Below are 21,131 nucleotides of genomic sequence, written 5' to 3'. Positions count from 1 at the left end.
TCACCATTTTCTTCTCCAGGGGGTCTTTCTGACCCAGGGATGGAATCCCTGTCTCCTGCATTGCAGGCAGATTTTTTACTATCTGAGCCACAGGGAAGCCAAATTGACTGGATGCCATAGATTTCTTTTCCAGTATGTGGTCCACCCGGGCATGGGGACAGGTCTTCCTTATATCTGTGTGTGTGTTAATCACTCAGTCATATCCAACTCTTTGCAACCCCATGGACTATATAGCCTGCCAGGCTCCTCTGTCCATGGGATTCTCCAGGCAAGAATACTGGAGTGGATTGCCATTTCCTTCTCCAGGGGATCTTCCCAACCCAGGATCAAACCCAGGTCTCATGCATTGCAGGCAGATGCTTTACCATCTGAGCTACTAAGTCATCACTGGTCCTCTTCATCCCAATTGCTGGTCCTCTTCAGATCCATCTCCCCTCAACCTCATCTATGTCCCCCCAGAGAACTCAGTGAGGCCTCCGTCCTAGGGCTCTTGCACCAGAGAGTTCACCAAGAGACTCTGAGGTCTTTCCATTTTCCTGAGTTTTATTCTAAAACAAACCATTGAGTCCCCTATACTCTGGGATTCCCTGAAACCATGGAGCTTTTATATGTGGACACATGGGTGTGCTTTTTCCAGCACCTGGACTTGTACACACAAACATAAACACCGGCACAGAGCTTATTCTCAGGGACTTGTTACAACCTAAACTCTTTGTTACTGATTGGGACTCGGGGAGAGGGATGCTGAAGGTTTAGGCTATGCTTTCTCTTAATAAACATTCCTTTTTTTCTTACTAAACACACTTTTTGTTTATGACATAAAAGTTTCTCTTTTTTAGTTCTTCAAGGTTTAGGCTTTCTGTGCTCTTGAAGCCATCAGCTTGTCTTAATGAGGCTTGTATTTGCTTTTCATATGAATTATCCTTCCCCTGGTGGACAATGAGTGCTGTGAATTGAATAAGAAGAGGGCAGAGCTCTCAGGGAAATAGCGACAGGGAGGAAGGGAACCCCATTCACTAACTCAGAGCTTTGAAACCAACTGTTGTAAAGAACCTACCTGCCAATGCAGGTAGACGTAAGCGATGTGGGTTTGATCCTGGGTCAAAAAGATCCCTTGGAAGAGGGCACAGCAACTCACTCCAGTATTCTTGCCTGGAGAATCCCATGGACTGAGGAGCCTGGCAGGCTGCAGTATAGGGTCACACAGAGTCGGACACTCTGAAGCGACTTAGCACGCACACATCAATCAGAAGCCCACTTGGTTTGAAAGTTTTAGGAACTCCAGATTGTAGAAAACTAAGGATCCAGGCGAAAAGTTCTTGGTCAACAGAGTGAATGTCCTGGGGAACCGGAACTCTGAGGGATAACAAATTATTTGTTTTAAGAGATGGAGCAGAGCACTGAGGACCAGACTGGAGTTTCTCTGTTCTGGGGTTGCACTTTCTGACTCCTAGGCTGGTCAGTTTTTATAGGCAATTTAGCAAACGGAATTTAGCTTTGAGTTACAACCAGACACTTCCCTGTGAAACTTTTAATTTCTTTATTCAAAATGTTTATCGTTTCCTTTGAATAAGCTGCTTTGTGTCTGGAGTTCTCATCTGGCTCATTTTATAGGATAATCCTGTAATTGAGGGTATGCACCAAATAACCTAAGAAACCCTCATGGAAAAGCGGCACTCTGCTTTTCCTCTTAGAAACCATGTATGCGCAGAGCTTACTCACCCTTCTTGCATCCTGCTTCAGATGGCTATGAGTTCCTGGAGATCCTGAAGCAGGTTGCCCGGGACAACACAGACAACCCGGACCTGAGCATCGTATGGATTGATCCCGATGACTTTCCCCTGGTGAGTGGCTCAGACTGGGGCCTCGTCCTTGGTCACCGTCGCAGTCTCGTGTTTGTGTTTAGCATGAGAACCGGATGCACAAAGGAGGAGGTAAAATAGGAGGGGCACTTGCAGAAGCCCAGTGGCTGCCTCCACCCAATATGAAGATCTTAGCCCCTGGGACAGCACTGAACTTAAGGCCTGGTGCCTACACTGACCTGGTAAGACTCACTGTTCTCACTCCCTGGAGGCCAGAGTTCCTCTGGGGCCCACTCAAGCATGGGTGAAATTCTTCTGCCAACAGTTCCATAGCTGCCTACCACCCCTTGCTATAACCTCTTTCACTTTCTGAGGGGGACCATCACTCTGAGGCAACCCAAGTTTCTAAACCTTCAGAGATGAACATCCTGCATGGAGTTAAGAACAACTTCTGGGAAGGCAGGGACCCTGTCTGTCTTGTTCATCATGCCCTCCTAGCGTAATATCTAGCACCTGGTGAATGTGTAAGGCCCTTAAACTCTTGCTGGGTCAATGATCAAAGCCTTGATTATGCTTCATTTTAAAGAGAATAAACAGAATTTGTAGCAATATGTGAGCCCAGTGGTAATGAATGTAGCTAATAAACTCTATTATATGCCCAGAACTATGGTAAGTTCTTTACAAGCATCATCTCATCTAATCCTCTCAACAACCCTATGAAGTACAGACCATTACAATACAGGCTGACAACTGGAGAGGTTTAAGCTGTAAGTGGTATATATGATCTTCTAACCTAGGCCTATGTGATGCAAAGTTTGGTCTATTAGTCAATAGACTTTCAGTTCAGTTCAGTTCAGTCACTCAGTCGTGTCCAACTCTTTGCAACCCCATGAATCGCAGCACGCCAGACCTCCTTGTCCTTCACCAGCTCCCGGAGTCCACTCAGACTCGCATCGTGATGCCATCCAGCCATCTTATCCTCTGTCGTCCCCTTCTCCTCCTGCCCCCAATCCCTCCCAGCAGCAGAGTCTTTTCCAATGAGTCAACTCTTCGCATGGGTGGCCAAAGTACTGGAGCTTCAGCTTTAGCATCATTCCTTCCAAAGAAATCGCAGGGCTGATCTTCAGAATGGACTGAATGGATCTCCTTGCAGTCCAAGGGACCCTTAAGAGTCTTCTCCAACACCACAGTTCAAAAGCATCAATTCTTTGGCGCTCAGCTTTCTTCACAGTCCAACTCTCACATCCATACATGACCACAGGAAAAACCATAGCCTTGACTAAACGGACCTTAGTTGGCAAATTTAATATCTCTGCTTTTCAATATGTTATCTAGGTTGGTCATAACTTTTCTTCCAAGGAGTAAGCGTCTTTTAATTTCATGGCTGCAGTCACCATCTGCAGTGATTTTGGAGCCCCCAAAAATAAAGTCTGACACTGTTTCTACTGTTTCCCCATCTGTTTCCCATGAAGTGATGGGACCAGATGCCATGATCTAAGTTTTCTGAATGTTGAGCTTTAAGCCAACTTTTCCACTCTCCACTTTCACTTTCATCACGAGGCTTTTTAGTTCCTCTTCACTTTCTGCCATAAGGGTGGTGTCATCTGCATATCTGAGGTTATTGATATTTCTCCCGGCAATCTTGATTCCAGCTTGTGCTTCTTCCAGCCCAGCGTTTCTCATGATGTACCCTGCAAATAAGTGAAATGGGCAGGGTGACAATATACAGCCTTGACGTATTCCTTTTCCTACTTGGAACCAGTCTGTTGTTCCATGTCCAGTTCTAACTGTTGCTTCCTGACCAATAGACTTCAGGTTGAGCTAAATGTGGATACTCAGTACTAGCTATCATTAGGATATAAATGATAGGGACTCCCCTGGTGGTCCAGTGGCTAAGATGCCCCACTTCCACTGCAGGGGGCACGCTTCCATCCCTGGCGGGGGACCAAAAAGATCCCACATGCTTTTCAGTGAGACAAAAGATAGGAAAAAAAAAATAAAAGACTATAAATGATCTCTGTCTTCTTCCAGGAATTATCATTTGTTGCATAGGTCACAATTGATCAAACTATGATTAAATATACAAAAATGAAGGGTGTCAGTGATCTCAGGGGTCCTGGAACGCAGTCTTACATAGAGGATGAGTGAATCAAAGGCAGAGAGTTCCATGTCACCTAAGGTCAATGTCATAATTCCGGGCAACCATAACGAAGTCATGGCCTTATAAGATGCTGTAATTATAGTTTTGTTTGTTTAGCTGCTACCTGGCTTTAGTTCTCATTTACCTGAACTATATTGTTTTGCAAGCTCACAGATGCTCTGCTTTTCTCCTGACCTGCTCTGTGTTTGCCTTGCTTTTGCAAATGAGAACTCTTCAGACTTCTGATATCCAAGTTCTTGACTATCCTCTAGTCTCCATCAGACCATATATTTGTTTGGGAGACTTTCTATCCCTGAATATCTTTATCTTCTTACTTCATGGTCCCTTACTCATTGAGTCCTGCCCCAGTCAGATATTATTCCACGTGAACCCAAGTCTGTTTGAATGGAGAAGGCTTCTTCTTTCTTGCATGCCCACTTACGGCACACCACTGCTTTCCCAGACATCTCATGAGCAAAGGGGCTCAAGGTAAGGGGTTTTTAAGTGAGATATTGTAGAGGGGAATGGCTCTTTCACCATACATAAACTATAAAAGAGCCACAGGGAATTTGGGAAACAACTTTGGACGATCTCTGTAATATTCTTCCTTCCAGCTTTAGAAGCTTTTATATTACATGCTTTCATAGTTTGTGTTATGACATCTTTTTTCCATGCTTATTTAAAGTGCTGAACGCCAAGTCTGCAATTTCCTCCATGCCCACAGCTGTTTTGGAGACCTTTAACCAATGGTGGCCTCATTACTGTGATGGGATGGCAGGTGGGTCCAGCCACAAAAAGTGGCTTGAACAGGGGATGATGCCTGCTGTCTAATTTTATTTTTTGTTGCTACAGCTTGTTGCCTATTGGGAAAAGACTTTCAAGATTGACCTCTTCAAGCCACAGATTGGGGTGGTGAATGTGACAGATGTGAGTATACCTCATGAAAGCTTGCTCAGATAACTTCCACCTGCCCTGGTTTCTGCCACACAGCCCAGACTGTGAGATCCTGTATAGGAGTCCAGCCCCTCATGAAATAAGCAGGACTCTTGGCCTTGCTAAAGCTCAGGAGACTTGCCAGCATGGACCGATCCTAGTCTGAGTCAGGGGTGGGGTCAGGGCAACCAAAGATACTTTTGCTTTTCACCTTATATCCTACCATTCTCTTTTTAAACTGGTTTAATGTAAGCAGAATTTTAATCATTATTAGTGATTTTAAAAAGTGAAAGTCTCTCAGTCATGTTTGACTCTTTGTGACCCCCATGGATCATATATAGTCCATGGAATTCTCTAGGCCAGAATACTGAAGTGTGTAGCCTTTCCCTTCTCCAGGGGATCTTTCCAACCCAGGGATTGAACCCAAGTCTCCTACATTGTGGGTGGATTCTTTACCAGCTGAGCCACAGGGAAGCCAAAGAATACTGGAGTGGGTAGCCTTTCCCTTCTCCAGGGGATCTTCCTGACCCAGGAATTGAACTGGGGTCTCCTGCATTGCAGGCAGATTCTTTACCAATTGAGCTATCAGGGAAGCCCAGTAATTTAAAAATTAGCTTGCAAAATAATAAATGTAGAATTTCCCAGGTAACTGAACATCTACCAAGAGAGTGATAGGACATTGCTAAAAAATAAAAAAAGAAGAACATTGCTAACTGGCTATATAAACAAATAGTGGAGGGATTCCCCGGTGGTCCAGTGGTTAAGACTCTTAGCTCCCAACGGAGGGAGCATGGGTTCAATCCCTGGGTGGGGAACTAAGATCCCATATGCTGTGTGTCCAATAAATAAAAGAAAACAATTTAAAAAAAATTAAAAAACATAGTGGAACATATATATAATATAATGCAATGGAATATAGATTTCCTTTTATATTGCACAAACAGGATACTACACGTACCATTTGCTACTAAGCATTTCTGTTTAACGGGCTCTCCAGGTGGCGCAGTGGTACGGAATCGCTTGCCTGTGCAGGACATGGGTTCGATCCCTGGGTCGGGAAGATCCCATGTGCACATATCCCTGATAAGTGTAAGTGGCCTGCGGTTCACTGAGCACAGCCGCAGGGAACCTTCTGGCCGGGCTGATCCTTAGTGCGCTCACTCTCACATCACTCTGGATGCAGGCTGACAGCGTGTGGATGGAGATTCCAGATGATGACGACCTGCCCACAGCTGAGGAGCTGGAAGACTGGATTGAGGATGTGCTTTCTGGGAAGATAAACACTGAGGACGATGACAACGACGATGAAGAGGATGAAGACGACGACAATGACGATGACAATTCTGATGAAGAGGACAATGATGACAGTGATGACGATGATGAATAGCCTCCAGCTCCAGATGAGTGTCACGAAGACGGAACCCCAGCTACCCACTACCACGCAGACAGCACGAGGTGGCGGCACGCAGCCCCGGCCCGCGTCCAGCCAGTTCCTTTCCCTTTTCCGACGTCTCTTTTCCCACGTCTTTCTCATCAGATGTGCAACTCAGCAAATGCCTTTCTAAATCCAGCAGTCCCACTCGCTCAGCAAGGACAGTGGGGAATTATTCCCATGTTGGCGGTCTCGATTGTTACGAAAAAGCTTTCGTTCATTGTCAGATCATCAGTGGCCATGGCTGTGCCCGAATCTGGTTGTCTAGAGAGAGCAGTCCCCTAACACCTCGATTCAAGTTTACTTGTTTGACGATGATAGTAGCAGAATGGACAGCTTGCTATGTCACAAGCACAGCGTGACCTTACAACCAGAGCCCAGGGGAGACACACAACCCATTTAGCTCCTGTGCTTAGAATATTAGTTAGGATCCCTCCTCAAGCCGAGAAGATCCCTTTTAGGGAAGGCTCAGTCTTGGAAATAAGTGTTGTAAATCAGCTTCTCTTGGTTCTATTACACTTATTATTGATTATGAACTCAGATCCAAGCCTTTGGATGGCTATTGTGAGGTTTTGAAAAACATGCGTACTGATGTCACCATCGTTTCTAGTATATCAGGATATTGGGATGGGAGGTTGATTTGCTCTCTGAACTTCCCTGCAGATGACCTTTGTGCATATACACAGGGCTCTGGGGAGCTAGAAGGATTAAATGTTGTTAATTCTTTCTGATGTCTTTAGGTCTCTGATTGGGTCAGCTGGTGTCCTAGCTTGAGCTGGGATCCTGATATCCCTCTGTCTCGTCGCTGCTAGTCAGCCTTCCCATTCAGAGTCCAAGCTGGTTTTTCCAGAGGGCAATTCACTCTCCACTGATCAGTGCTCCCACAGGTGAACAGGACGACAGTCATTAGGATTCATAATGATGTGCCTTTCAAACTATCTAGAAGTTATATTGTGCTCTGTAGTTCTAGCATTGGGTGTGCATTCTAATGTTCTAATTTATTTTCTCAGTCTTTTAACACATGTGTAAGACACTGCAAATTCTTTAAAAATAGGACGATCCTTTTATGGAATAGCAGCTAACAAACTGTCATTAAAGTTTTATTTTGAAAGTACTGAGACTATCTTGAAAATCCTCTCTTGATTTTTTTGTTTTTCTGCTCATTCTCTCCTCTCTGGGCTCCTATTCTTCCTCTCTACTCCTTCTTAGTTTTCCTTTCTCCTCTCTCTTCCTTTGCCTACCCTTTAAATGTCAGTCTTCCACGGTATCTCTCGGCTCTAACATTCTTCCAAGGTAGCTTATCATCCATGCCCATCAGCTAATAACTTCCAAGTCTGGGTCTCTAACCTTGACCTCTCTCCTTGGTTTTAGACTCACTCATTCGGCTGCTGCTGGACATCTGGGTTTGGATGTTGTACAAGTGCTTCAAACAACATCACAAGACCAAAACTCATTACCCTCTCCCTTTAACTTGTCCTCCCCTTCATGAAGTCCCAGTTCAAATGATTAATATCAGCATCTGTCCAATTGCCTGGGTGGTCTGAAGGGGAGCCCTTCCCCTCTGTGCCCATGGCTTGGTGTACCTACCCTACATCCTGGCACTTATCATTTAAAGTGTAACACATATTTGCATGTCTGTTCTTTCATTAAATCCTACGTAGGCTCCTTGAAGACAAGAGATTTATTTACCATTGTATCCCCAACGCTTAGCATGACGCAGACACTCATTTATTGAAGTGATGGGTGAATGATTATCAGCTCTGTTGGATCACAGTGCCTCCAAGGCCTCCTTATTTTTCTTTCTGCCTCACAAAGCAAGGCAGACACTTCCCAAGCTGGGCTATGTAGCCATCCAGAGAGACTCAAATAAGCTCTGGGAGAGGTGAATGTATAAAGTGATCTTTGAAGCTAATCTTTCAAATAGCCAAGAAATGTGTTCTGTCATCAGAGTGGTTTATTTCCCAACCCAGGAAAATTCCCTGGTTCTCAGAGGCCTGACTAATAATATGCATTAAGTTTAAATCATGCCAGGCTGCTCCTGTTTTAGAAGCACTGGGTGTTAAGCTAGTACTATCTGTAAGTAGTAGCACTGTTTTGTTATTTGTCTAAAACTTTTTTCAGCTATTTATTGAATATTTGGTATGTGCTCAGAGCACTATGCTATATGCTTTTAATGTACAACCCCATTTAATCCTTAAAAAGATCTTATATGAGTTTTGTTATTTTTCCCATTTTAGATGGGAAAACTGAATGAGGCACAGAGGCTTCAAGTAATTTTCCCAGAGTCACACAAATACTTAAAAGGAATGTAAACATAACCCCATTTTCATACTTAAAGATTTAAACTAAATTTAATTCTTTAAATTAAGCAATCTAAAGATTCCATTTCCGTTACTCAGATGGTGTCCCGAGATGGACTCAAGGGAATTTCTTTTAATCCTTTTTGTTATTTAAGCCAAGATGTCTTTCTCCCTTTCATTCTGGAAGCAAGTAATCAATTTGCAGTGCTAGTATTGTTGCCTAATGAGAACTGTGTGACCTGACCATTCTGCTAGGAAAGCAAAAAACAAACAAATATCGTGTTATCAAGAATGAACATTTACATGTATCTGTTTAGAATATCATCTCATAACTGAAATGAGTGTGTCTTTTCTGTAATAAGGTTGCGTACTGTCCAGGCCCTAGCTTGTACCCCCCCAGGAAGCCCAGTCTATCAATGATGTGACTAGTCAGAGGTCATTATCAAATAGCTTTGGATCAACACTCCCCGGTTGATACCCCCTCAAGCGCTGGCGGGTCTCGTGGCCTGTCCTCGCACTTCCCACTCTCACCAGGTCTCCTCAAGTCTGCTCAGGGTCAGAATCATGTCTGAGTTTTAGAAAACACAGATGACTGTCACCAGCCCAGACCTACTGATATACCATCTCCAGACCCGGGCCTGACCCTCTGCTGGGGACAAATGCAACCCAACACTGCCCACCGCTCTTCCTGCTGCTCTTCCCACTCCCCGAGTCATCTCATCCAGCCCACAGCATCCAACACCACCTGTCTCTAGCCAGGCTGCTTCTGAGTCCCAAGCTCCTGGCTCCAGCCATTTTCCCTGGACAGCATCATCTCAGACCAACAGTTTGGGGGCTTTAAGGGGATGCCCTTAAAAAGTAGCTCTCTTGAGACTTCCCTGGTGGTCCAGTGGCTAAGACTCTGAGCTCCCAATGCAGGGAGCCTGGGTTCTATCACTGGTCAGAGAACCAGATCCTGTATGCCTCAACTATATCCCAGCACAGTCAAAAAAATAAAAAAGTAGCTTTCTTTTCCTGAGATCTGAACCAACTGAGAAATTAGGTCCAAAAGTCAGCAGAATACCACCCTGATTACAGAGAAGCAGTAATTTGGAGACTAAAGATTAGGGAAATGGGCTTCCCAGTTTCCTGCCTCCAAATTCAAGTCATCCGAGGGAATCAAGTGTGCAGAGAGGACATTGCCCTCAGGGGTCAAGGATGGAGAGGCAGGAGAAATGGACCGGATCCTTCCCCCAACACACACATTAACTTCATCCTAAGAAACACGGACAAATGGCTGCCACCCGCGAACCAGGTAACTCACTCCATCTCAGTACAGGAATGAGGGCTGGGCAAAGGGCCAGCAGTGTTTGGGGAAAGTCCTTCACAGAAGCACAGGAACGGAGAAGAGGTATCGCCCTCCGACAATCTCCCAGCCAGAAATCTTAGAGCCATTTCGCTGTCTCCTATTCCCACATCTGACAGGAAGCAAGTCCTGTCCTCGTCCCTTCACCTGCTCTTACTGTATAATTATGGCTTTACAGTCTCAGCTAGGTGACAGCAAGGTTCTGACTGCCCTCCCATCGCCAGTCCTGCACACTGCAATCAAGTGTTTTTTGAAAATGAAAAACTGATCATGTCACATACATGCTTAAAATTCTTCATCGTGCTTTAATTGCTCAGTCATGTCTGACTCTTTGTGACCCTGTGGTCTGTAGCCTGCCAGCCTCCTCTGTCCATGGGATTTCCCAGGCAAGAATACTGGAATGAATTGCCATTTCCTTCTCCAGGGAATCTTTCCAACCCAGGGATCAAACCCGTGTCTCTTGTGTGTCCTGCATTGCAGGTGGATTCTTTACCCTCTCAGTCATCAGGAAAGTGGTGTTCTATTCCCAACAAATGTTTAAACATTTTGTTTTTAAAGATTAAAAGGACAAAGAGCAACTATTGATCAGAAAGTTGTCTGATGGCCAGTTGTGCAGTCTAGGCTGTGGGGCATGAGGTTGGGGAGGAAAAAATGAGGTAGCACCTATAAAATTAAAACTCATTGAAGAGTCTCTCCTCCACAAGAGAAAAACAAAGTCTGAGTAGAGCTGATGCTGGTGATATCTGGGCTCAGGGATGGGAAGAGCACTGGTCTTGCTGGGGTGACTGCTGCTGCAAACATGGAGTTCCGTCTTGGAATGATGGCATCCAAACGCCTCATTAAGATGATAACATCCAGCTGTTACTTCAGCAGAAGTCAGGTCAGTACCACTGCCAGTGAACTGAGGGGTTAGGACTAGCCTTGTCTTGGGGTTAAAACCAATTTCCTTTGTAGGACATGGAAGTCTATGCAAACTGTCTCTTGTCGACCTTACCCAGCCTCACTTCTCATGGCACCTCCCAACTGTCTACCCCTCTACTCTGGACGTGAGTTTGAGCAAACTCCAGGAGATAGTCAAGGACAGGGAAGTCTGGCATGCTGCAATCTATGGGGGTCGCAAAGAGTTGGAAAGGACTTAGTGACTAAACGGCTACTCTCAGAAACTGGCCAAAGCTGCTTGGCTGTTTAACACCTCCAAGCCTCGGCTCATGTTCCATCTACCAGAATGCGTGTCCTTTCCCATCTGTGCCTGCCTAGCAAACTCCCATAGAGATACACTCTATGACTTCTCCAGTCATGTCCCAGGCAAACTAGCCGTATCCTCTGCCTAGTCCTCACAGCACCCTGTGGTGGTCTTTTGCAGATCCTGCCTCTCCCTGCCGCACCCCCCACCTCAGTCTGAGAGTGACCTTAGGGAGATTTTGGCTGATTCTGTTCTAACCTCAGGGTCTAAGTTCTGTTTGGTACTTAATAACTCGTGTTTGACTAAATACTCTGCTGAACCCTATACAAAGTTAATTTAACAGCTATTAGTACCATTAAGAATGTGCTAGTGATTCTTGAAAGTCAGTCTTATTCCAAGTTTTTGGCAACAGTGTCATCTGTTCAGATTTGCTTAGGTTAGCCAACTGCTGAATAGGAACACTATCTCCTTGGCTCAGTAAGATTTCCAATGGGGGATATTCTCTTCCCTCGGGTTAGCAAAGTCTCCCAGGAATATACTCATCATGGTGGGAATCAAAGCAGTGTCCCAGGACAGCAGAAGTCCCAGGCTCCATTCTCTGAAAATGGGATAACCACAGCCACCTAAATGTCAAATGCATTTATTTTAATACACAGACCCAAATGGTAGGGAGACTAATTACAGACCTCTTTCAAGTTAACTTGGTATTGTATCAATCTGGACTCTTTAGAGCAATGATGACTAGAATTCTTAACGTCAGCCCTAGAGCCCCACAAAATGCCAATAATTCCCCTTACAATAGTCATAAGTGATTAGGTTACACCCAGCAGTCTTAGCATTGAGTGTGTGCCATGTTCCCATTCATTCATTCACCCATTGCAATATTCAGTCAATGGACCCTGAAAACTGATGACCACATGCAGATCACAGGAGGCAAAACTGAGTGGGTAAGACGGGAGAGCTGAGCAAGGAGCTAGAACAGGAAAAATGTTTAAAGCCCCCATGTCAGTTCTACAAATGCATCATCATTTTGTCTAAAACCAGATGAATTCTCAGAACTGCAGAAACACATTCAGGTGTAAATATAGAGAACCTAAACATGGTTTTGATTTTCCATGTCAACATTAGCTTGTATAACTAGAAGATGCTACACGACACAGATAGGGCATTACCAAGTCTCTCTGGTGCAGGGATACTCGCAGACCCACACACTACTGGTGGACCTTGTCTCTGGTACTGGGGAAGCTTGCAGTGGCTGCAGCTGGTCCCATCCTGATAATCCTTTCTCCACTTCCATAATCTTATGGCTTGTCACCTAACATCCTCAAAACTTTTCCAAAATTCTCTTATCTTTATCATGGGCAATGAAAGAAAAAGAGTCTTTATGTTTGTTACACACTTTTAATCTTTTCTTGAGTAGGTTTTGCTTGTGTCGGTGTAAATTGTGTCCACCTTAGCTGATGGCACAGAGAGACAGAGTTTATCAATAATCTATACGATGAATATCTTCATATCAATTGCTTAGTCTGATCTTTGTCCATGGAACAGGTAAGAATTTCATTGTGTGCTACAGGTCCTCAGGACTAAGGATAGCTGAGTGTAACAGAAGGCAAGCTCCAATACTTCTTTGTCAAATAATCAAGTTCCCTTTAAGTAGACCTACTGAAAATAAGTCAATAATTTCAACTCAATTAGCAAGCCACTCACAAAAACAATCTAACATTCACCTTTCTCACAAATCCAGGGTCTGACATTTTCCTCCCTCCTTACCTAACTTGAAGATCTTTTTTCACTTGCTGATTTACTCAAAAGCCTGTTTCACCTCCAAGTTTTAGAACCTAAGAATTTAATTTTCAGTACTTTATTCATTTAAAACATTCTCTTGACCATAAAATACAATGACAATTCCACTTTCCCATTCAATCTATCATTACATTGTCTTGGTTTTCAGAGAAACTTGATAGGTTATATTTAAAAGGGTATCAAAATTATGTCAAGAGTAAAAATGTTCCCTAAAAAAGTAGAAAACAAAATTAAGATTACCAAAGAGCAAGTAGCTGCTGCTGCTGCTGCTCAGTCACTTCAGTCGTGCCAGGTGAGGGATAAATTAGGAGTTTGAGATTAACATATATACATTATTATATATAAAACAAGGACCTACTGTGCAGCACGGGAAATTATACTCAATATTTTGTAATAACCTATAAGGGAAAAGAACCTGAAAAAATATATATGTAGGTATGTAAAACTGAATCATTTTGCTACACACCTGAAATAAACACAACATTATAAATCAACTATATCTCAACAAGTAAACTTTTTAGATTGAAGTAATCACATAAAAAAAGTCACAAAATGTAATTTGGGATTTCAGTTTATTTTCCGACTTTTACAGTATAAAAAATGTAACATGTAAAATGTTTTACAGTTCATTGGAACTGGAGACCCAAAAGAACAAAATAACTTGGATACCAGGTACACCATGCCCCTCATAGACTCGAACTTTGTTACTGATGTTATAGTGAGAAGAGGCTTCACAGGGTACACTTTATAAATGTATATAAATGTACTTGGGCAGATGGTTGCTGGTATGTAATTCATTCATTCACATATTTGAAACGTCTCAATAAAGCCCACCACCCAGTTTATGCAAGAGGTCACACTCAGACTTTGTCATACCTATCTGGTGACTGTGGACTTTGCTAACCAGCCAAACTGCCCCTCCTGGTTACAAAGTGCAGTATCAACTAATAAGAGAGAACACAAAAGACCCCTGGCCACATCTCTGCACAGTTATGGCTCCATCAGATAGAGACAGATGGTTTCCTTACTTGAACTTGCTGGACTGATACTGGATTCTAAATCCAGAAATGTAAAGTTCTTTCAGCACAAAAGTGATTGTTAAATAAATTTCCCTTGAATAAGACCTGGTCCCAGTCTCTGGTCTTCTCCCTAGTGTCTTTCTTGAAGAAGTGGTCATGACAACATGAGTTAATCCACCACTCCAGTGAGCCTGTATCCACCCCTGCCCTCATCTAGGCTGGTGTCCTGTATGCCAGGCAATAGTTGTCATACACAACTTTTTGAAAATCAAATTTTGTTAATTATGTCATAATTTAGGAGTCCCAGAAGAGTTTGCTATTTAGCTAAAGCCTACTGTGAACCCATTAACAATAAGGAATTATTAGCACACTTTGGATTTTTTTTTTTTAGAACGATAATCAATGCTAGATGAATACTCTTATTATTTCTATAACTGTGGGGCACTGGCAAATGAAAAGTGTCAGCCACTTCTTTGCCCCTGACCCCTGGAATGGTGATGATGTGTAACTAAGTTCCCTATAACATGAATTGAACTAGACAGATCAGATGTCCAGGTCCTATTACTAATTCCCTGAGCAACAGTCTCTGGTCCCTAGATATGAAGCTTTCCCAAGGTGAGGGCTTTCGGGGGTTTAATTACTCCTAAAGGATGACCTCCTTCAGAGTGAAAGTTTATGTCTACAAGGGAAAACCTAGATAAGTACAAGCAAATATAAAACCAGACACTGTATATTCAACTATTTTTATCCAAACATTATTTCAGTGCCAAAAGAAGTGCCAAAGACACTCAAGATAAAAGCCTGGGGGTTGGTCACGTTTGTCCCCAGGGCTTAAGATAAGAGTGTTTTTATCCCATCACAACAAGGACAAAACACTGATGTTTTCAAGCTGAGAGACATATCAATTGTAGATTCCCGGTGCCATACTGGGAGTAACATTTGATTTTGCCGCTTCAGGTATCAGAAAGCTGCAGCTGTGCTGGGGTGCTCTAAAACAGCTCACTGAAGAGGCTTATGTTTCAGGTGATACAAAACAAATTGGGTTATCTAAGGAGAAACGGGCAGGCCTGGTTAAAAGGCACACAGAGTACTAAAATCTTTTAGTCAGTAGTTTTACACTTTCTACCTACCCTTTGAAAATGTGTCGTGCTCTTTCCTAGGAAGTGTTGGGTTGGTCAAAAAGTTCCTTCGGGTTTTTCCATACCCTCTTATGGCAAAATCTGAGCAAACTTTTGAGTCAACCTAATAGCAAAGCTGAGAGGCGTGTCATCTTTCCCTTCCTATCCTCCACCGAGAGCAAACAGCAGGCAAGAAGAAGGTAGTTTATGCGCAATAGAAACCTCAAGACAGTGGAAGAGAGGCAAACAGTGTGTTCAGAGCCCTGGTTTAGGCCTCTTGATTAAAACTCTTGAGGACAAATGCGGGGGAAAATAGTGCGATGGAAGTGCTTGCTGAGAATGAGGAAGTCAGGCATGGAGGCCAGGGGCTCCAGTCGCAAACCTCCCTCAGCTGGAGCTGTAGGCAGTCCCTTCCCCATCTCAACAGGGGGTGGGGTGGGGGGCCGCTGTTGGGGCACAATGTTGACACAGCACCAGGAAGAGGCCTCCTCAGGTCAGGAGGAGGCCAGGTCAGCCCCAGCCCACCTCCCCAAGCCAGCAGGGTGGGAGTGGAAGGGTGGGAGGGGCAAAACCAAAAGTGACTGCCAGGAACAACAGCACCCAAGTTCTACAGCAAGCGCAGCACTGGCAGGGCTGGTTTTCTTAGAGCAAGGGGAGTTTTCAACTTCTTTCCATCAAAAGTCCTGGGGAAATCTGCCAGTGCCACGGGGCAGCTTTCCTTGGAGCCAAAGTCTGGGTATAGATCCAAAGTCAAAGAGAAGTGCTTCCACCTCCAATGAACCCCCCTCCCCAGGTTCTGATTCAACGTTAAGTGTCCTATGGTTCTCTCTCCTCCACATCCAGAAAATGCCAAATTATGTAGGTAATACCTCAAGGTACACTGACCAAGGGACTGGAGTCAAACATTAGAGGTGAAATTTCACTATTAGCTGTGAGATTTTAGGCACGTTCTTCTCTCTGATCCTCCTTGTTCTCACCTGTAAAACTGAGATAACCCCTGATTTAAAGGAATTCACATTAGAGGACAGCATCTAACATAACAATAGCTGATAAACACAGCCTATTACCCTTCTCTTCCTTCTCTGACCCAAATATGTTTTGTCAAAAATGTGATCTAAAATTTAACTTTCTGGGCATCCACTTAATTAAAGCTCAATAATGTAGTGTCTGGACTTCCCTGGTGGCTTACACGGTAAAGCGTCTGTCTACAATGCAGGAGACCTGGGTTCGATCCCTGGGTCGGGAAGATCCCCTGGAGAAGGAAATGGCAATCCACTCCAGTACTATTGCCTGGAAAATCCCATGGACAGAGGAGCCTGGTAGGCTACAGTCCATGGGGTCGCAAAGAGTTGGACACGACTGAGCAACGTCACTATCATTTAATGTAGTGTCTATGGTCCCTGATACAACTACCACACTGACTACCATTCAAACACTGTGCTATGGGCTTAGGAAAACAACTCATTTTTCATTTACAATGGATTATGACCATAAGGTTACACAGCAGTAAATTCATGGTAGTGTTTTTTTGTATTTTTTTTGGTAAAACAAGATCTAGAAAGTACAAACCCTACCTAGAAATAAATCACTTAACAACTGCAGGGTCTCTGCTGGACTATTTAAATATTACGGCACCATTTCTGTGCTTTTAGTCATAAACTTTTTTTAAGTGAAGTTCAATTTTTAAGTTAGATCAAGAAATCTACGTTAAGGCTTCCAGGGTAGTGAAGTTGGAGCAGTTGCTTATCATGGAGCTGGACCTTTCTTCCTTTCTGTTTTCAGGGTCCAGAGGCAAGGAAGAGCCTAATGGACTTGCCTTGAGGGCAGTGGAGCTCTAGAAGACCTCACTATGCTAAAGTCATTTACTCCTGGGGAGAAGCCAGTGTAACTGAGGCAAAGGAGAGAAGGGAGGGAGGGAGAAGTAACTGGCTTCAGAGTAACCTCCCAGAAGATGGGTGTTGTTAGGAACTCTCTCAAACACAGGGCCTATGTAGAAACACACGGACTTTCACACACTCATCCATACAAACCCATCCACAAGTTATTTGCTGAGATACACACCAGTCTTGCCACAGATAGCACAGATGATCAGATGGCTAACATAAACATGCCGTCCATCTGGGAGTTACACTCAAGAGAAATGCTCACATATATTGCAACACACAGCCACAAAAAACTACGCATCCCTGTGTAAGCAGCCTTACACAGCAGGGTTCCCATAGATGAGGGTAACCAAGGACTCGATTTTGCCGATTTCACTGAGCGACTGCAACAGGCACTCTCCCAGGGGCGGGTCGTCAGTTTCTGTCAACCTAATAGGCTCATGGCTTTCCAGGGTTATAGCCTCATCCAAATACAGGCGGCTGTAAAGCAACCAGGAGACAAGAGAATGCGAGCACTCAGCTACCACCACCTACGGTGAGCAGAGGGGCACATCTCCTGCACTGGACATTACACCCACACAGCCACGATCTCCCCACGGCAAAGAAGGTCCGGGCTCTGGCAATGAGCCACAGCACGACACACACACGTACTAGGGCCACCTCCTCTATCCACTGGCCGCACAGAATTTGTCCTGTCCACAGATTTGAAAAGGAGAGGGAGATGATGATAGTTGGACAATAAAACTGGGCAAGCACTTTCTCTGGGGCTTACTTTATAAACTTTAGCAAAAGTATTACACGCTTTGACTTAGCTGATGATGCAAAGAATGAATCAATCACAAAACCTAAAAATCCCTTCCAGCCCTAAGAATGCAGACTTTAATGTTCAGTTCATGGACAATTAAAAGTTGGCACTATCTTCAAAAGTACCCACTTAAAAACAGAAATTAGATATCTACTGGTTAAAACATCAGGAGGGAAGAGAGCGACCTCAGACACACACTCCTCATTAAGTTTTTCTACTCACTGTTTAATGTTCACATTTTAATAACTTAGGTTCACTATAGAAAATCTATGAACATTTAAGGCAAAAAAATCCTGTCTCCCTCAGTGCAGATTTATCTAACTCTACTAGCACAGTTTACCCCTTTTAAAAAGTATAGTCGATTGGCTCCAAGAACTGAAATAGAAATGCATTGTGTTCAACTGTGTGATACAGTTTTTCTGAAAACTTAAAATTTTTTAAATGGCATCTACATTGTTCCCACTGCACCAGTAACTCAAGCTATTAAGAGTTTGCAAGTGCAACGGCTTGATACAAAGATCCTGCATTTTATTATGTTGTTCTTTCAAAAAGGACTCAATACAAAGTCAGCATTAAAAAAAAAAATCAATACTCAATTTAAAATAGAAACAGTAATTTCAGAAAGTCTGACATTCTCCTATGCAAAGACTGGCAGAGAGAGAAAGGGGTGGAGAGAGGAAAAAAAACTCCTTAATTTAAACCTTTCTTCACCCTGCTGGGAAGGCAAGTACCCAAACCATGACTCCAACTTAACCCCTTCTGGACTGGTAATTGAAGACAGGGTTGGAAGCAGTTTTATGGAATGCTGATGGATAGTGTCATTATTAACCATATCAGTATACATGTATGGCACTTCTATTGCTGGGTTCCTGATGCAGCAGCCTCTGATATGTTTAGTCTGAGACAGTATAACCTTTATGTCACCAAAGCCTCACTGTACATTCACCATCCCTTGCCCAGTCTCCCAAAACAGATTCCTGAGAAAGACATCATCACAAGGAATGTCCAGGGTGAAGGGGACCTAAAGGCAAAACTAAGAAGAACAAAAGCACCATGGTTACATGGCAAGTGTTTTCCATAAACCAAAACCATGCAATTAAATAGTCCATCTTGGCGCCAACTCCATACCGACCAGCTTTTCCTCCTTTTCTAACACATCTTCTTTCTGACCTGAAGGCTGTGGATTCAAGACGGCTGTTTACTTTTTCAGATACAGGTGTGTGACAAACAGCCAAAGCCAAGTTTGCTTTAAGACAATAATAACAAACACTGCACCCCTCCTGGAATGCATAAACCAGTCAGAATACATGGGAACACATATGAAAAGAGCATTGGACAGTGTTTCCCTTGGCTAATGAAAGGTGACCGGTTAGCCTGACCACCAGGGAAAAGCAAGAGTGAATATTTGGCAAAAGTCTGTTGTGGATACCGGAAGGTAGGTGGAGGAACTGAAGACTGCTGCAGGGCTCTGCCTCAGGGTGCCTCCTCCTAGAATATGGCCCAGCTGCCCCCCAGGCCTGGGAAAGCCCCCAGAAACCAGCTGTATCTAAGAACAGACCAGGCAGGCATCGTTTGAACCCTAAGATCGTCCCCCTACTTTCCTTTCCCCGAATGCTGGATCCTGCCTATTCCCTCTCCACACTTGACTACCAACAAGTAATTTAGCACCAGGGCCTAAATCAGCCCCTTCCCGGGTAGTAAGGGGCAGAGGCGATGAGCACACAGTGACGGTGGTCGGAAGTCAGGGACTGGACGCTGCAGCTGTCCCTTGGCAAGGCAGCTTGCTATGGAGCTTTGTGAGGACATATCTCCTGGGAAATAAAGGCTCCGAGCCGAATGTGCCAGCCTAAGTCACAGTGTGGGTCTCTCCCTGGTGGGTGTGGAGCAGCTGGAGGAAGATCGGGAGGGGAGGGGCTCCCGCTGCAGCCTAAAGGGAACATCCTAGCAGGAATGCTCTCCCTGGGACCTACCTGGTGGGCACACCACCCTTTCCTACACAAACAAACAATCCATGGGGCGGAGCCGAGCTTGCGCATGGAGCCCAAGGGCACACACGAACACCCAGGTCCTCTGTGGCTCTGGAGACTGGGCTCCTGGCCAGGCCTGCCGGCCAGGATGGAGAGGAGACAAGTGGGCCATCATAGGGTTAAGAAAGGGCTACCTGCTCAAGCAGGTGGGCAAGCAGGTCAGAACTAGGGCAGGCAAATTCTCTCTTTGGGAAAAAAAAATCATACAGAGCTGTAAACTGACAGTGCACATCTGTCATTCTGATCCTTCTCCGCAGAACCTAAGGCAACAGAGAGCGGAGACGAGGGCAGGCATTTCATGAACAGCCCGTGGCTCCTGTGGTGCTGGACGCCTGCATACACAGACACGTGCGGACAGGTCCTGTCGGGCTCCCGGAAACAGGACGGAGATGCGTGCCCTGCAGGCCCAGGAGTGGGGCGGCCAGGAGCCAGGGCAGGGCCGGGTGCTGGACGAGAGGCAGGGGCGAGTCGTAAGGCAAGGTTCCTAAGAACCTCCAGCTCTGCTTTGGTTTGCAGCTGTCACAGAAAACGCCAGGGAACTGCTTCTGGAGATGGCCCATCCCCAAGTCAGATGTCACCAGTCACTTTCTTCCAGGATGGCCATCTTCTGCTTCCTTCCAAATAAAGTGCAGATGGTCAAAGGACCCTGGTTTCTCATGTGCCAGCTCAGTCAGCCATGAAGAATAATAAAAACAAAGATGCCCCTCTGGTATACATATATATCTCTCTATATATTCTTTCTTTTTTTAATAAAACCACAAATATAGAACTTTTAAACTGACGTCTCAGACTGCAAGCGAAGGACAAATTTGTGAGATTTGGGGTCTATGAACTCTTCCGAGAGCATGATGAACGGAATTTTCTTCACATTGACAACGAGGCTGAAGTCCAAGCATTTAAGGACAAAAACGAGTCCATCCCGCAGCCCGTTGGTCACAGCCTCGTCGCTGACGAGCCGCCACTGCGTGGAGAGCCAGCGCTCCCGGTCGTACTGCAGTGTGGGGCCGGCGCTGAGGTACCGTTCGAGGAAGGCCTGTAAGGACAGCAGAGATGCTGTTAGGGAGGGAATGCCCACTCCAGGTGGCGCTGCCAGGCTCCCAGGCATGGGGGAAAAAACATCCTCCCAACAAACCAGGACAGCCTGGCTGATCATATACCAATTCCATCAGACCTGCACAACAGAGTCCTTTGCTGGGGAGAGAAGGCTTCCTGACTTCCTCACTCTCCAGCCAGAGGGTGCAGACAGTGGTAAGCACAAGGGTGAGGAAGGCGGGGTGCCTGGTACCCACGTAAGCCGTGGCTGAGACACCAGCCCCATCCAAGGGCCCAGGCCCCATGGCA

General features: G+C 44.8%; 2 protein-coding genes across 4 annotated transcripts in view; one reads left to right on the top strand and one right to left on the bottom strand.

Annotated features, from left to right (window-relative positions):
• CASQ2 (calsequestrin 2) overlaps positions 1-7,421 on the top strand; it is a 72,021-nt gene extending 64,600 nt beyond the window's left edge. The window contains exons 9-11 of the mRNA XM_004002371.5: positions 1,744-1,844; positions 4,795-4,869; positions 6,059-7,421. Coding sequence (XP_004002420.1) covers positions 1,744-1,844; positions 4,795-4,869; positions 6,059-6,262 — 380 coding nt within the window. The 3' untranslated portion in view covers positions 6,263-7,421. The remainder of the gene's footprint in view (positions 1-1,743; positions 1,845-4,794; positions 4,870-6,058) is intronic.
• A 6,072-nt stretch (positions 7,422-13,493) lies between these two features.
• Positions 13,494-21,131, bottom strand: part of VANGL1 (VANGL planar cell polarity protein 1) — a 58,792-nt gene continuing 51,154 nt past the window's right edge. For all 3 annotated transcript variants that reach the window (XM_042252993.1, XM_012179163.3, XM_042252994.1), the window contains one exon: positions 13,494-20,823. In XM_042252993.1, coding sequence (XP_042108927.1) covers positions 20,563-20,823 — 261 coding nt within the window. In that variant the 3' untranslated portion in view covers positions 13,494-20,562. The remainder of the gene's footprint in view (positions 20,824-21,131) is intronic.

This window comes from Ovis aries, chromosome 1 (assembly GCF_016772045.2).
Source record: "Ovis aries strain OAR_USU_Benz2616 breed Rambouillet chromosome 1, ARS-UI_Ramb_v3.0, whole genome shotgun sequence".
NCBI classification, from domain to species: domain Eukaryota; kingdom Metazoa; phylum Chordata; class Mammalia; order Artiodactyla; family Bovidae; genus Ovis; species Ovis aries.
This window is presented reverse-complemented; position numbering and strand designations above follow the sequence as displayed.